The 17450-nt window shown below is 43.2% G+C and overlaps 1 protein-coding gene across 2 annotated transcripts in view; it reads left to right on the top strand.

Annotated features, from left to right (window-relative positions):
* EEIG1 (estrogen-induced osteoclastogenesis regulator 1) overlaps positions 1-16928 on the top strand; it is a 50869-nt gene extending 33941 nt beyond the window's left edge. The window contains exons 3-12 of one of the 2 annotated variants that reach the window (XM_075185174.1): positions 1796-1916; positions 3073-3102; positions 4062-4178; positions 4829-4875; positions 5055-5194; positions 5735-5878; positions 6688-6877; positions 8737-8858; positions 11194-11263; positions 12477-16928. In XM_075185174.1, the coding sequence (XP_075041275.1) occupies positions 1796-1916; positions 3073-3102; positions 4062-4178; positions 4829-4875; positions 5055-5194; positions 5735-5878; positions 6688-6877; positions 8737-8858; positions 11194-11263; positions 12477-12522 (1027 nt within the window). In that variant the 3' untranslated portion in view covers positions 12523-16928. The remainder of the gene's footprint in view (positions 1-1795; positions 1917-3072; positions 3103-4061; positions 4179-4828; positions 4876-5054; positions 5195-5734; positions 5879-6687; positions 6878-8736; positions 8859-11193; positions 11264-12476) is intronic. The other variant, XM_075185176.1, reaches the window with a different exon arrangement.
* Positions 16929-17450: the final 522 nt, after the last annotated feature.

Genomic DNA, 17450 nt, shown 5'->3' with positions numbered 1-17450 from the left:
TCGCGGGCGTTTCAAATACATCCCAGTACCTACTGTAGAATCTTACCCCCATCAACACCATCCTAAAGCAGATTTACCCCCAACCTACTCCCTAGTGGGTTACATTTACCTCAGAGTAACATCTTACTGTTTCTAAATATTAAAATCGATAAAAAGGGGAGATAAGGGCCATTAATTAAGACATTTTTGCAGACATAAGGGCTGGCTAGGAACACATTTATTTTGCAGATTAATGATAAATGTGCCCCTTAGTCATTAGAGCAGGTGTATGGGGTGACTAGTAAATTGCAGACACAATGGACTACTTGGTAAACATATCCATTATTTCAGGGTATGTGGGGTAGGTTGAGGAATAGTGACCTAATTCTGCCAAACCTCAACGTTCCAGAGACCTGTTTTGCATCGAAAACTAACCGAAAAAACAATGCGGGTTCTGTAGACCTGGCAATTATATCGTAGGTCTATATTTTACCTGAAATTGAAAATCACTGAAGGGTTTGAGTGAAGGCTACTGTTTCACAAGAGGGAAAGCAATTACTGAGAAAAGGAAAATATGGTGATCTAGCAGGGGCTTCAGTCCCTCAATTCTCCCCCCCTCTTCCGCCCTCCTCTATCTGCTCTTAGCTTCTGGGCTCCTTCTAATGGGACTCATCGGGGTTTGTATATCTCAGGCTGTGCATTCAGCTGTGAAGTGCTGCCTGGATATAGCGGTTTGAGCTCCTGTCAGCTGCAATCACACATCAGCGGGCTGCTGCTAGGCTTCCATCAGCATAATTACAGCAAATATTTTCCCAGGTCTCTGTACAGTTGTCAGATGCTGAGATAGGATCCAAGGCCCGGAATAGCTGCGCTGCTCTATGCACGCGGTGCTTATTGTACCTGCGCCGTTGATTTTTGAGGTAAAAAAATAAAAATTAGGGGTCAGTATGATGTGACATCCTATTAACAATACTAGACAACACTTTTCTGTTCAGGCATGAGCTTTTAAATGAGGTAAACAATATGTCAGTAAGACATGGGGCTAGATTTACTAAACTGCGTGCGGGTTTGAAAAAGTGAAGATGTTGCCTATAGCAACCAATCAGATTCTAGTTATCATTTATTTAGTACATTCTACAAAATGACAGCTAGAATCTGATTGGTTGCTATCTTAATAATACCAGCGCAAACAAAGGGCAAAATCAGTGTTCTAGTAAGGGTGGTGTTATAAAGAGAGTGATGTATAAAGGAATTTAATCACTTTTTTAAGGCATGTTGGTGCAGACAATATATTTAGTGGTAAGTGTGTAGAGGGGAGGGCTTAAAGGGGGAGCTTTGTTTTACCCTCTTGCCCACTGGTTGTTATTAGCTTGGCGGTGTAAGGAAAGCCCCGTGAGGTGTTCAGCAGCAGGTGGGCGAGGAAGCATGGCCTCCCCAGGATGTTGTCAAACACTTGTGGCTTTAGCTGCTTCCTTTCAAAGAAATGAGAACCAGATTAAATATCCTGTTACGACGATTTCGAGCATAGCGGGCAGAGATAACCGGCCGTTATGTTTGTACTACAGCCCCCAACATACTTCCCCCGCCACCATGGGACGTGCGATAGTGTAATAGGACATGGTGAACGTTTGATACGGTCTAGTAATTATAAGCAATGAGATGCACTACAGGGGTTTGTGATAAATCTGCTGCTGGTCAGCACGATCTGTTATGTACACTGATATATGTGGCTTGGCGCACACTGAGACGTCTTCTGCTGTGTGGGGCCTGTTGGTCGTACTTGGCTAAGCCTCTCATCTTTTGTCTCCTAACACAGGGAGGAAGTACAGGAAAACTGTGTCCGCTGGAAGAAGAAGCTGAACTTTATCTGTAAAATGAGCGCCAACCCTACGACTGGCGTGCTGGACCCCTGTATCTGCAGAGTCTCTGTCCGGAAGGTGAGCAGATGACACAACGTGGGGAGAGGTGGAGAGTCATTTTGTGTCCGCTTGAACAGGCCATTATGTCGGCTAAGCTGTATAATCTGAGCGTGCGGCCCAAGGATTTAGTTTGATGCCGAGACTACTTAATCGTGCGCTGAGGCGTTATGCAACTGAATTGGCAAAGTGACATCATTCGCATAGATGCAACTGTGCTAGCAAGCATGTGGGGTGTAACTGTACATGGGCCTGTCGCAAAGCCACAGGGCGGCCATTTTGTGTGCTAAAATGAGTTTTCAGCATAGAGAAACGGGCACCTCACTGAGGCGAATCAATAGACTGCATTCTCATAAATATATGATGTAGACTACAAAATGACTTCCTGTGTCGGCAACAGTTGTGCTTTTAAAGACTTACAGCTAGATGACGATGCAAGCAGATCATTTGTGCTATAAACCTGTAAAAATAATATTCTACATCAAATTACCCATAGTCCCCAGGGCCTTGTTTTCAAAATAAGCAATGTACCCCAGTATTGCTCCTACTCCTATAAGTAGTCTTTAGGCACACTTTATTTTTCTATAGATGTTCAATAAACATGTTGACATAAATTATTCTGCACAGACAATAGTTGTACTTTACTTGCGTTTGCTACTGGGAGGGATTGCGGCCATGTTGTTTGCATTGTCAAGGTAAAATGAGATGTATGGGGAGGTGTTTCCTGTAGCAACCAATCAGATTCTAGCTATTATTTTCTGGAATGTACTAGATAAATGACAGCTAGGATCTGATTGGTTGCTATGGGCAACACCTCCACTTTTCCTGTTTAGAAGGTTTGCTATATCTACCCCCCATACTCCATGTACATTATTAGTACAGTGTAATGGGGTGAGGGGCTCCGTGTACGCACTGCATTGTATTCTCTCCGATGTGTGGGAGACGTTGTATAACATCCTCTGCGTGTGAGCTGTGGGCTTAGTGTGAGCTGTGGGCTGCAACACGCGGAAAACTAGATTTCGAATTAACTCTCTACATGACATAAGGTAGCGAGTGGTCCAGGGGGTGGACATAAAACAGCCGAATAGATGTGCGTCCTGTTGTCACAAACTGTGAATTGTGTTTGTTTGATGGCGTCATGGTGGAAATGATGTTCTGTCTTTTTTTCCTGTTACAGGAACTAAAGGGTGGAAAAACATTTTCAAAGGTAAGAAGGGAGATATAAATCAGTCACTAGACCCCCTCCCCTCTCACCTAATCCTCAATCACCTGACTGTTACATCCATGGTGTAAAAATACCCCATCCAGGGCAGCAAATTGAATTACCGGCCCTCCTGACCCGTAGGGGATTAAACCTATAATTGCTGCACATATATAGCTCAGATAACATATATAGTATGTGTAACGTGACTGTGTGAGTGCTCACACATGCAATGTCAACAAGGTGACTGATAATGAGATAGTCACAGTTCAGATGGGGAGGCACGGTTTGGGGATTAGCATTATGTTTTGAAGATATTAGCCGGGAACAATCGCTCTGTGGATTCCTAGAGTGCAACATGTGACCGATTGCTGGGGCATTAATCAGGTTAATAATACATTGTCATTTTGCTGAGAGGCAGAGATCAGGGGTGTATGTGTAGAACAGCGCGGTCAGCAGAAGGAAGCACGAGAGAGGAGGACACTCAGGGCTGAGCATCCTTCCAATACGAGCCCCTTCCTCTGAGCTTCCTGCCACATTGGGGGGGATGCGGAGGACCCCTGCCAGCAGCGCCACGTGACGCAGACCCAGGAGCAGCGGGAACGTAGTGAGCGGATGGCGGCCACAAACAACACAATATTATTTCTCTCCTTCAAAGACACGTCTTGTGCCACTGGCTAACACAGGGTTAAATAGCTACCTCTAGTTCTAGCTGCAGAGCAATTGTGTCTTGACAGAGAGGCTACATATTGTTATGCAAACAGAGCTGCTGACAACAGGTCATGGGGTCATGTGAGAACAACAGAGTTTAGAATTGGGACTATAGAACAAGTAGAACTACAACTCCCATAAATCTGTGGGAGGAGGGGGGTTGATATCCACTTTGATCCATCCATCATTCCCTCTGTCCTTTCATCGTATCTTTGGTTTGTGTATCTCCAACCTCTCCTTATGTCACTTTCCAGCTGGGCTTTGCTGACCTGAACCTGGCCGAGTTTGCAGGTTCCGGATTCACAGTACGCTGCTGCCTTCTGGAAGGATACGATACACGACACACCAGGCAGGATAACTCTATCCTAAAGGTAGCGCAATCTTCTCACGTTATTGCTATCTGCCAGATTTTATTTGAGTTTTTGTTTACATTCTGTCAGCTCACTTTACTTCTCCTTGTTTCCCTATCATATTTATCCTGAAGTTCCCATATGCTCCCTCTGCATGAAAGAGAGCATATGCACAATCTCAAATGCCGAATTTCAGCCGCGGAGACAAACTGATGTTCGTCTTGGGTGGCTTCCTCCAATAGCTCCTCTAGACTTGAGAGGCAGGGGAGCTGTGACCTAGCAGGAAGCCGCATGGAGGCGACAATTAGTCCCTCTCTGCAGCATTTGAACATAGCTCACAGAGATTTCTCTCCCGGGTGGAGGGAATATCCCAAAGTGTACAATGTGCTATAAAATGTCCTTTTAGCTCTAACACATCAGGTCCTTTGTAACTTGTCCTTGCCGTGGGCTGACCAAGGATTCAAACTAACTAGGCGTTTGTTACAAAACTGTGTCATGGAGTAGAGGCAGCTATTTTGGTAGTCACATTTTGGTTCTTCCATTTTGTCGACTGACACCGTTTCAGACATTTTGTGCTCTGAACCAAAATTCAGCCATCGCTTCCCTAGGAACTAGTGACATCATTAAGGCACTAATATTCCCCTTAATAATTACACACCTTTCCTTGACAGGTCACCATTGGGATGTCTCTCCTTTCTGGCGACCCATGCTTCAAAACGTAAGTAACTAAGACTGCTGGTTCTTCACACTACTATGACAATGAATAGTGTCCTAACATGTATTACAAACCATTGTTGTGATAGCTAAAAGAACAGCTGAAGTTATTTACCTGTATTTTTTGAGGTTTCCTTTTTAAGAATTCAGTGTAAGCCAATGACCTTGACCTGTCTCTTTTAGGCCTCCATCCACCGCCAAAACAGTCTCCGCCCGAGGACAGGATTCCTCTCTGCACATGACCTGTAAGGGCGAGGGCACGGTGCGTTCTGCGAGCGGCACGATACGCCACAACAGAAGCCGACAAGCATTGCTCGGTTCGGGTACGATACGGCGGCCGCCATTGTATTGTGGCCTGTTTTTGTTTGTTCCTTCATCACCTGGTATCCAGAGAGTCGTCCCAATTTCTTCATTCCAGATTTCCTAGCTCCAGTTCTACTTATTTACTTAGAATAAAATGCATAAAAAATTGACACCATTGTTCCTCAGATTGGTTATGTCTTACATATCATTCTTGTTGCATAACTTATTTTGCAAGTGTTGGCCGAATTAGTAAAAGTGAAGACACCTAGAAAAGAGGATTAACTCATATAGCAAACTTGTTTGGCAAGTGATTTTGACAAGGCCTTCTATAAATACATATAATTAGTTGTAGAGCAGTATTGTGCTCCTCTCCATTGTAAGATGAAGTAACCAGCATCAGCCGGGAGGTACGGCTGGCTAGCAATGTCCCCGCTATCTGTTTATTTCTCATGGGAACAGAGGGTGGGATTGAAGCCAGATTCGGCAGCTGTGTCCTTACTACTACTATGTACATCCCCCGAACCTCCTCTAATCCTCTTTACTCTTCCTAAACATTCCAGGGGTCTTCGAAGAAGCCGATCAAAATCTTTCAAGCCCGGAAGAAACGTCCCATTCAGGCCACTCGCGTAACTCCAGCCAAGCCAGCCAGCAGTCCAAAGCATCCGGTAACCCATCTCCCCTCTACTCAACCGCACTGCTCCAAAGTACATAATATCTTGGTGGCTTTTTGTAAATAATAGCAATGTGTTCAAAAGTTGCTGTCTACATCCTGCCATATTTTCGGTAAAAGTACATTGCCGATGCCAAGTCACTGGTTGTGACCAATAGAGTTTTATAAGTTGTTTCATTTGTCCGCTGTATAACGGAAGAATGAAACAGTGGTACTTAAATTAGCAGAGGTGGCAACTCCTTGCTTTAAAATATGTATACAAAGGCTTATTCTGTTTAAATGATTCATTGGAGGAGATTCAATTGGCACCGCACACTTTGACGGCAATTACGGTAGGAATCTCCACTCATTTTTGGGGTGCGAGGAAAAATGAGCGGAGATTCCAGCCAGAACATCGGCGCGAGACGTTCTGGAGACTCCTCTCCCCAAATTCAATCTCCCATTATGTCCCATCTCTGCCATGTATTGTTTCCTGCATATCTCCACAGCAGGATCTCTGAGGGTGCCCACACACACATAAATATTCAATGTATTTTAGTGAAAACATCTTTCCACAAAAGACTTTCATTGTCACACACACATAGTGATCTAAATCCGATACAAGTGATAGAATGTTCGGAACAGATAACGCTGCGCTATGATTGGTCCATCTGCTCACACATATAGCAATGCAAATGTTTTTGAGTTATCAAATTTCTGAACAATCCTTTCTATTAAGGAATCTTTCGATTAGTGGGCATTTGTCGTAAGATGGCGTGAAGCGTGCTGACATTGCTTGAGTGGGCACCTTGAGCCTCCGACGACCTCTCTTGACCTTCCGTATTTATTTCTTGTTGTGAACAGGACACAGCTCTGAACACTCCCGATGCTCCAGTTTGTCAGACCTGACTCACCGACGCAACACATCCACCAGCAGCAGCGCCTCCGGAGGGATCAGCATTACGGTCGACAGGCCCGAAGGCGAAAATGAAGCCAAACCAGAGAAGCCCCCGAGGCCAATCAGACAGCCCCTCCTCCTAGACAGACAGTTCAGGTAACAGGTGGTCCGTATGAGACATACTGCTTTATGGGATCGGTCCTTTTGAAACATAGCCGCCATCTGCTTTTTCTGGTCCGTGTCTTTTGATCATAGTCCGTTTTAGGGAAGTCCTAGCTCTCTACAGATGTTCTCATTCAATAGCTTGGAAACCAGAAGGAACAAAAATAACTTTTATGCCTTTTGAAATGTCAAGTTTGTGACAGAGCCGCGAGTGTCTCTCTCTCTAGTTTTGTTATGGAATATGTAATGTGACTCATCGGGAATGAGTCAGCCTGGAACCTTGGCTCAGGGCTCTCTACGTTCTCTAGCCAACTCCAGTGACACATACAGATCTCGTGATTTTCCCACTTGGCTTCCGACTATGGATTTTATTGTTACTCAAACCCAGGGTAGAGAGTCCGTCTCTGATCAGTACGTCTGTTCTGCCCCCTATTGCTGAGATCTTTCACTGAAACGCAACAAGATCATCATTCGTAATGTAAGGCCGCACAGTGAACCGTTTTGCGGCATGAAACGACATTGAGCAGATTGTAGTGTTAGCGGTGAGACACGAGGTGCAGAATGAATGCCTTAATGAGGTCACTTGTCCCTAGTGAATTGATGGGCAGAATATTGGTTCAGCTCACAAAACAGCTGCCGCTACTGTGTGCAGACGACGGCAGTGAGAACATGTCTAGAAGTTGGGCTGGAAAACACCCAACGCATTTCTTGATAGTCTCTAAAGGTTTCTAACCGTTAGGTTCTTTATCGTGTATTGTAGAGATGACTAGGTGGATGAAATGCGCTAAGGGTTGTTTGCTGTGTCTAAATATCTTTCAGGTACTGGGATATTCAGGGCTAGTCCGTTAGTTCTGTTCTAAATAGTTCTACCGTATCATTTAGGGCAGGGGTCAGGGAACTTTTTTTTACCTTTTACCCCAAAATATATATAATTTACCCCTTGATTTGAAAGGAAGGAAATCATATATTATTAATTATTGGAATTCAACATTTTATTGAATCTATTCAAAATTTCTTTGAAAGCTTCAACTTCAAAACTTCAGGTTTTGGAGAAATTATGTTGCTTCATTTTTGATACGAGAGCATCAATATTGGGGCATTTTGATGTCGGAGCAATTTGGATACAGTCTTCAGCGTCCAGTCGATTTCTCTGCTTTGTTTTTATGTTCGTTAGAGTAGAAAATCCTTGTTGGCAAAGGTAGGTTGTTGGAAAAGGCAGCAACTGTTTGACTGCCTCCTCGTGTGCAATTTTGATGCCTTTGCAGCTGTTGACATCCAAAAATATGACAGATCAGCTTTGTTTTCAAATGCAATACGTTCTTCATTATTGTATCGAAGCTCAAGAAGTGTCTCTGCCAACCCTTGAGGCTCTTCTGGTACAACAGCAATGTCACATGTAAAGGGGTCTACAATCCGACTGACAGCATGTGAATCGGCAGTATTACCCCAGGAATTTCATTTTTACCCCATTTGGGGTAATTTACCCCTGTTCCCTGACCACTTATTTAGGGTATGAAATACCTATTTGATAACTTCACTTAGGTCAGTGGTTCTTAAAAAGGTGACCCACTTTTTGAACAGCAGCGGGGACCCCCTCGCCCCCCGTAACCTCTTCTTAACATTTAGTTTTGAGATCATGGTTCATTATTGAATGAACAATGTGTTTGCGTTTGATTACTGCTAGCTACTAGTTTACTGTATTGTTTTTTTATGAAGACTTAAATATTATTATTTCCAAGTGACCTGCAGCCGCTGAGCTTAGAGTAGCACCTACGCTTGTCCTCAGTTACCAGTTTATATTCATGTCAATGGCGGACAGCAAAGGTCTCATTCCTGTCTCGTCCCTTCTGCAGGAGGAAGAAGGATTCGGTGGAGAGCCACCCCACCTGGGTGGACGACACCAGGATAGACGCCGACGACATCGTGGAGAAGATCATGCAGAGTCAGGACTTCACGGACGTCACTAACAACGAAGGTAACGGAGAGAGGAATGTACTGGGGGGGGGGCCATACATGTGTGCACTAGTCTATTAACGCCAGGAATGTAGCGTGCAATGCTGGCTCCGTCCTAGAGCCTCTAATTCCACCCAAAGCTTTCTGTAGCCCCTCCAATGTCTACGTGCGCAGGAGAGGCGACAAGAAATGTTTTATTTCTAAAAAAAAAAAGTGTTGGCAACTAATTTTAAATACATTATAAAACATTTGCATATATTATTTCACCTCCTTTCAAACACTAGAGCCTCTTCCTGCTGCAATATCCCATCTCTATCTTTAAACAATCATTTAACTAGACTTGCTATATTTTTTGGGGCATGTCTATTAGCAGTACCTGCCGTTTGGATGGTACTTACTGTCTTGATACATCCGTCACTTAAACACACAGGAAACAGCTGGGGTGTTATTGTCTAAACTAGTGATTACAGGAACGCAGCCTATCCATGCGCTTAGAACCAGTGACATCACCGTAATTGCAGCCTCAAAGTTTATAAGAGGGAAGTGATGTCACTCGCTCCTATTGAATTGATAGGCTGCTCTTTCAAGAATAAGTCCAGCCCACAAAATGGCTGCCTCCTGTGTGTGTAAGTATTAGGTCTACTTTAAGTTCATTCTATGTAGTAGTCTTTTTTTAAGAAATATTTTTGTGTTATTTTTTGCAAATTATACGTTTTGCTGGTCTTAAATTATATATATTTTTTTATCTTTGTTTTTATTTGATGACTAAAAGAAGTCAGTATATAGCCCGCACGACACCCGTAGCCTGTAATTATCGCTCTAGGGGCAGAGGTTTTGAATGATGGGGCTCTCGGTAAAGAGTGTCCTTGTTAATGTTCAGGGATTTCTCAAACAGGAGTGATGTTTAAAGGGTACTATTCAGATACAGAAAACAGTGTAGGAGTTTGTATGTTCTCCCCGTGTTTGCGTGGGTTTCCTCCGGGTGCTCTGGTTTCCTCCCACACTCCTAAAACATACTGGTAGGTTAATTAGCTGCTAACAAATTAACCCTAGTCTGTATGTGTCTGTTAGGGAATTTAGACTGTAAGCTCCAATGGGTAGGGACTGATGTGAATGAGTTCTCTGTACAGCGCTGCGGAATTAGTGGCGCTATATAAATAAATGATGATGATGATTAAAAAACAAGGCAGTTCTCCATCATTTGATCATATGAGTCGGCTTAGCTTGCGAGCAGGGCCTTCTCACCTCTTTGTCTGTTTTACCCAGTTTGTTTATTAGTTTATTGTGTTTCTCCCCAATTGTAAAGTGCTACGGAATATGTTGGCGCTATATAAATTGATGATGATGATGATGATATGAGTTGGCTTCTCCCTAAATCAGTGTAGTTATTGCTGTAGCCTGTCCCTTCACCACTGGCTCCCTGGCACAGACTGGTGACCTCCATTGAGGCACAAGTTGTTAGTGAATCCATAGGCTGCATCTTGGTTGGGTCCATAACAGGACTACCTCCTCTGTGTGATGGGGACAGGTACTGGGTAAAGCAACTACAGCATAAATCCGCAGTCCTTACAGCGAGTGTCGGTGCGTCTGCCCTAGCGACTGTCCTGTTATTGGTAAATAAGAACTTTGATATTATATTACCGTCAGGATAGAAAACAAGTGGATAAGGGTAGTGGATAAGTGGAACAGCCACCCATCAGAGGTGGTAGAGGCTAATACAGTAGAGCAATTTAGACACGCTTGGGATAGACATAAGGGTATCATCATCATCACCATTTATTTATATAGCGCCACTGATTCCGCAGCGCTGTACAGAGAACTCATTCACATCAGTCCCTGCCCCATTGGAGCTTACAGTCTAAATTCCCCAATATAGACAAACAGAGAGACTAGGGTCAATTTTTGATAGCAGCCAATTAACCTACTAGTATGTTTTTGGAGTGTGGGAGGAAACTGGAGCACCCGGAGGAAACCCACGCAAACACGGGGAGAACATGCAAACTCCATACAGATAAGGCCATGGTCGGGAATTGAACTCATGACCCCAGCGCTGTGAGGCAGAATTGCTAACCACTTAGCCACCGTGTTGCCCTATATCATTACAAAGATCTAAAATATGGGCAGAATAGATGGGCCAAGTGGTTCTTATCTGCCGTCAAATTGAATGTTAAGCGTTCTGTTACCGTTTCTCCACACGTAATCCCTTTTACAGTCCCAGGCGGTGTAGGGACAATTTCCAGAACACAGACATATGTCTCTTTCACGTAACGTACTATAAGCTGTGTCTCCTGTCTCTCTGCCACCATAGATGTCTCGCTGGCTCACACTCTGTTCTCTCTCTCTCTTTCTATATTCAGACAGTCACCTGAGGCTGTTTGTCAGCAGAGACGGCTCAACCACACTCAGCGGAATACAGCTGGCGAACAGGTAACTGAAGACCGCACCGTATATAAAACGTTGTCATCCACCAGGGTCTGTGGAGTTGTAAGGGAAGATGGGGGGCCACAGAAAAGCTTTAGAACTCCGCCAGTTAGAGATCCGGCTCTTTAGGTTGTGAGGACAGTTTAATGCCGTAAGCTTTTAAGTTCAGTCCGCACCACCAAACATTCACTTATATAGTGATGATCCACGGCCTATTCTGATCACTGCGACCATTATTAAATATGTTTTGTTCTTTACACCATTTTATATATAAATATTTATAAATTAAATTATAAATTCTGCCATTTTATACTGTTTATAAATGATAAATATTCTACGTTACCATGATCTGTGTTATTAGGCTGCAGTATAGCTTAGGAGGAGATTACATGTCACCGAGGAATCCCGTTACCAGGATCACTAACGTACAACAGAGAGAACATTACACCCTCTGTAATTGGAGAAGGAGATTGGGTTGCGTGAAACACAAACGGGCTCCTGACATACGCTGGAACTGTGATGTTGTTACACTGTGACCTCCTGTAGTTGACAATGAGTTCTGGGTTGCGTCATTGTGTTGTGTGCTGTGTACCCCACGGTATCTTTATTTGGGTCTGTAGTCTTCTTTCACTATCAGTGTAAAGCGATGGTGCTCTGTGGCCTCCTTAACTTCCCAAATATCTATCTTATAATAAAAGTAACAGCAATCGGACAACACACCTCAAAGACGGATTGACTTCAAAGGCTCATGAGAGCTGGTTTATTATGTGTCATGATACACACCTGTGCCACTATAAACTAGCTGTTATTTAGACTGTCAGCTTATTTAACAACCTCGTGCAGAATAGCACACCAGGGTAGATGTATCGGTCATTCTACAAAGAAAAAGTGTCGGTGTTGCCCATAACAACCAATCAGATTGTAGCTATCATTTTATAGAATATACAAGATAAAGGATAGCTACAATCTGATTGGTTGCTATGGGCACTTTTGGAAGGTTTGATAAATCGACCTGCGTCTGTTGTGGAATTTGTGAAACTGCAAGTCCCAGCATGTCTTGCCAGCCTACATCTGGTCTAGAGTTGCTTAGACTAGTAAAACAAATGCCTAGCACATAAGATGTAAAGCGTTAACAGACGGCTCTTTGCAGTGTACGTGGCTCTGCCTATTGATGACATTACATAATCCTTAGTAAATGCCTTGTTCTCTGTCCTTTCAGAATCTCTGCGGGAGTGTTTGAACCTGTTGTGATTGAAATCCATTAAATGCAAGAGAGGTTGCAGATCCGGCCGGCAGTCTCAGGCTCCGAGCCAAACTTGCCATTCCAGGCTGCAGAGCTTGAACCGTCCCCATGTCAGGGGTGAACGAGACACCGCATACGGCTGGAAGCCCTCATCGCTCTCTCTCCTGGTCCCCTCCACCCCCCCACCCCTTGTTCTCCTTTCATCCTGGCACTTGTCCAGTTGTCGTGTGCACATATCCAGCGTGTTTGAGCTCTCCAGCGTGTGACAGTGTGTGTCGTCTGCTTCTAAATCACTACAGATCTGTCCAGGCATCTGGCAAGGACAACCCCCCAGACTCTCCTGCTTACAGCTCTGTGGTAGTGCGGAGCAGGGAGGAGACAAAGCATTGTTCTTACTGTGTGAAAACTGCAGCCACTAATCTTCTTGTCTTTTTGTTACGTGTCCTTTTAAACCTTTGTGCGCTCCTTGGAGCATGTCCGCGCTGTACAGATCCGGCACGGAGCAGTCCAAGGTGCCACGTCTGAATTGTGAGGTTGTGCGATCCAAGGGAAAATAAAAAGTTCTGTGTTCAAATACACGGCTGAGGATCAGCCCTAGAATGCAACATATATAAACGGGCTGATTGGATAACATGGTGCTGTGTGTGCAAAGATGTTGTAACCCACAGCAACCAATCAAAATCTAGCTATCGTTTTTTTATTGCAACTTAGAAAATGAAAGCTGACTTCTGATTGGTTGCTATAAGTTACAGAACATTTATGCACATAGGACTATGTTAAGTTTCAGGAGTCCTTTTACAAGGCATAGTATGAAAAACATCACAGAAACTTAAGAAAACATTGACGGCTAACTAGCAAGGTTTTGTCAAATGCATGATTATAGAATATCCTAAGCTCACCCACCTCATTTCTCCTTAAACGGTACCATTCCTGTTACTTGTAATGCAAAGCTACATGACTTTCACCTGGGTTCTTCTCCATATAGAAAGATGTCAGTGCAGAACAGAGGCTAGTCCCCTACACTAGGTCGTAGCAAACAGCCGGACTGTTGGCAGCCAATGAGGCACCCGCTGGCAGGGGCCCTGTATTACAGCTGGTCTGTAGACCCCCTCCGGGAGGGGGTCATGTGACGCAGCTGGTCTGTATCTAACCCTTAAGGACTCTTCCGGTAGGAGTCGCAAAAAAAAAAAAAAAAAGCGCAGCTGAGCTGTGTAAAATCCTTGTCCGCAGCAGGGCTGTGCGAGATGTTTTAGGGAACCAGCCCAGGGGGTGACACAGCTGGAACGGTGAAGCCCACAAGTGGCCCTCGTCGGGGTGGGGGGCCACCGTTTTCTGTACTGGAATCTTTCTTCCAGACATTCCATTAAATGAGAAACCCAAGAGACGGTTGTCGCCAGGGGTGGGCTGTGCGGGTCATAGCTCCCATCTCCCTCCTGGAACCCGTCCTCTAATAATCCAGCTATTGCATGGTGAAGACTGCACAGTGATTTCCAGAACCAGCGGGCTGGTGTTCTCCTTTCATTCCTGTACCTGATCTAGATTTTCAATGTGAAACTTTCTTCTTCTTCTGTGGCGTCCTCTGGTGCTCAGGGCAGTGGTTTGTGTTTTCTCTTTACTGTTAAATCTGCTGCGGGCATCTACAAGCCGGGGAGTGTTGCTGACTCCCGTTTAGTTTATAGTTTTACAAGGTGTCCGCACGGAAAAGATTAAAACGAGTCCCCTTCGGAGTTTGTCCCCACCGTCTTTTGTCTTTGTAATTGTACCCCTAACCCAGTCACCTGTTCCACTACCTGCTCGATTGTTCATTAGTTCCTCCTTCTTAACATAACTGAAACGGAACCTCCGTAACTGCTATCACCGTTCCGCATAAACAACCACTTATGTCGTCCGCAGCACTTTAATGATTGTTGTACACGGTGCAGGGAATTTAAATGTCTATATTGTTAACTATATATATTTTTTCCTCCGGAGCATCAAATGTCTACAAAAATTAATTTTACAAAATATTTTTGTAGAATTCAGAAGTGTGTAACGTTTTTTTTTTGTTTGTTTCCCCCCCCCCCCCCCCCACCCTACCAATTAATGGCAATACCTTCTTCCTAAGCACTTGAGGGGTTAATTTTCTAAGCAATATTTCCCCTACTAGTTTGTCCTCTATGCTGGGCATGGACTAATGCTCAGATTTGGGTTTGGATTATGTACTGAAGCACAAGAGTAATTAGTCAAATTACCTGGGTGTGTTGATCTGCAATTACTGCACTCCATGAGGTATCCTAGTGACAGAAGGGCACTGCAAAAACTCAATGTCTGCTGGGCCATGCTGTTATTGGACTACAACTCCCAGAATCCTCTTGTGACAGGTTGTTCAGCAATATTGATGTGCCGATAGTTAGATCCACATGTTGTTAGGTTAAGCCACAGCCAACCCAGTGTTTAAAGTTGGCCTTCCCTTACACATAGAGGAAGCCATTTTGTGGACTGAACCAATGCCTTGAGAAAGAGAACTATCTATTCTCTAGGAACCAGTGAAGTCCCTGAGGCACCGTTGTGCCTCCACTTTGCGTAGGCGATGGATCCACTTTAAATCACCTCATTTTAGAGCTGGTGTGGCTTAAGAATCTATTTTGACTTGTGACGTCCCTTCTGGATCATAGTTTTAGGCTGAACCAAAATTTGCACAATAATGGCCCCCCTGCCTGTACAATACAATGTCCTCAATAAGCACAGAGGGCTAGAATTACCAAAAACCTTCTAAAAAGGAAAAGTGGAGGTGTTGCCCATAGCAACCAATCAGATTCTAGCTATCATTTATCTAGTACATTCTGTAAAATGATAGCTAGAATCTGATTGGTTGCTATGGGCAACAGCTATATGTTTTTTCCTGTTTTAGAAGGTTTGATGAATCTACTACCCCTGAGTCTCATTGAATGGTTATTTAGTGCAGATAACACAGATGATTTGTATCCCTTAACAGCCAATCAGACAGTTGCTTTGACAATATTAATATAATCCAGGTTGATCAAACTTGTATTGATTGGTTGCTATGGGTTACACCATACTTCCGCTATTTGCGCCATGTCATTAATTCTGCCGTTAACTCATGCTGTGTATAAAGCACTTTATAAGAAGCAATTAGTAATATTTCTGTATCGGGTCAGTCAGATCAGGTTTTAACACATTGGCATAGTCAGTTTTGTCCTGTGGCTTTTTGCCCCATATTTCTGGTATTGTAAATGTATTCTCTATAGAGAAAAGTGTTACACAACGTACAATCATTTTTGCCACTTCGTTAGGCACATTATAGACTTTTAGCCCAAAGACAGGCCAGCTGAGGGTGTTTACTTTTTGATAAGTAGAGGGCAGGATAAATGCATTTTTACCACCCTCTATTCGATATACAAAGTGAATTTATTAACCAGATATTCGTGCAGAGCAGATTATTTTTGTTTTAAGAGATTTTATACCTTCAAACAATTGTTGGTTTGCGTGTGCCCTCAAGCAACTATATACTAAAAACATTCCGCCAAGCCCTTTATGTTGTCTGGAATTTATCTTCCCTACGGATATGACGCTGCATGTTGGCAAATATGTAAATTACAATTGAGGTGACTTTTTGCAAGAGGTCTGTGTTCTTTTATTATAAATAGGATTTTTGTTCCCTTAATGGGAACATGCATATAGGCCCTACTTATATTATGCCCCATTAGGTGCATGAACATTCTGTACAATAGCGCCCCCATCAAATCTGTCCACAAAGAGTACTGCACCCACCATCACTCAAACAACTATATGAGGTAGATTTATAGTTTTAGTGTAATATAAAGGCACAAGAAAATACCTTTTCTCGGAATAAGCTTCTATGTTTTTATGCTTCTCTTTTGTACAGGACACTTTCTCTAGATCTCTATATTTGCTATTGAATTTTATTATTGCAAAGAGTAGTTCACTTTAGGTAGTTAAGCAAGACTACCCCTCCCCAAACTATGTATTGTGCAAATGTTGGTTTATTCTAATCTGTGCTTCTTACCAGTAGGTTAAATAACCACTATTATTTTTTCCCTTTCTAAATTTAAATAGTGATTAATGAGAAATTCCAATGAGATTCTTTTTTTTTTTTTCTTTGTACTCAGATGATAAGGTATATTCAGAGATATATGAAAAATAAAGTATAAAGCTATTTTTGCAAATTGAAGGTCCAAAGCTGCACATAATTAGTTTTTCATAAAGCAAAATTTAAAGCCTTTTCCTGCTTATCTATTTTTTGTTCTCTGGAGTTTGATCTCTAGCTCGTCACATTTCATCGTTTCCTACATCTCGCCTGTTTCGATTGTTACATTGTAAACGCTCTTCTGATTCAGACTGTACCCCTGTGATCGGTGGCATTCGGGAGCGATTTTGGGCAAAATAAAGATTTCTTTGGTTAACGCACTTGCAGTTTGACTGTTTCTGTTGGTCACGCGGTCTCTTGCCTGGGTAGAACGGGATTTTTTGGTTTTAGGTCACCAAAAAGAAACTCCTTAGTACCTAGTTGGACCTGTACTGTACTTGCATTGGGTGTGCGTGAAATAAAGGCAAGTCATTACTGTATATCTGTGCACACAGAAGATTGAGACAGTGGGTATAGACATTACACTGGTTTTGGAAAAACTCAGAACACGTTCCATGCAGCTAAATGAAAGGGTCTCACGTAGGGTCGAAGTATCCATTAATAATGTCGCCAATGATTTAAATAAAATCTGCATTGGAAGATATATTGAGAAAGGAACAATCTCCGCTTTTATGGTGTCCTGGAAAAAGCAGAAAAAAGTGAGCCAGACTGTGTTCTTTACAGTCGTTTAATATGTGTACTTTGGATAGTAACATGTAGAAAACTACACAGTATTGGTGATCTATAAGAGAAAGAAAAACCAGCAAAAAACTACACCTCTATAAGTAACTTATACTGATCAA

Source organism: Mixophyes fleayi, chromosome 9, assembly GCF_038048845.1.
Source record: "Mixophyes fleayi isolate aMixFle1 chromosome 9, aMixFle1.hap1, whole genome shotgun sequence".
Lineage (NCBI taxonomy): Eukaryota > Metazoa > Chordata > Amphibia > Anura > Limnodynastidae > Mixophyes > Mixophyes fleayi.
The sequence above is the reverse complement of the archived record's forward strand: the minus strand, read 5'-3'. Positions and strand labels throughout refer to the sequence as shown.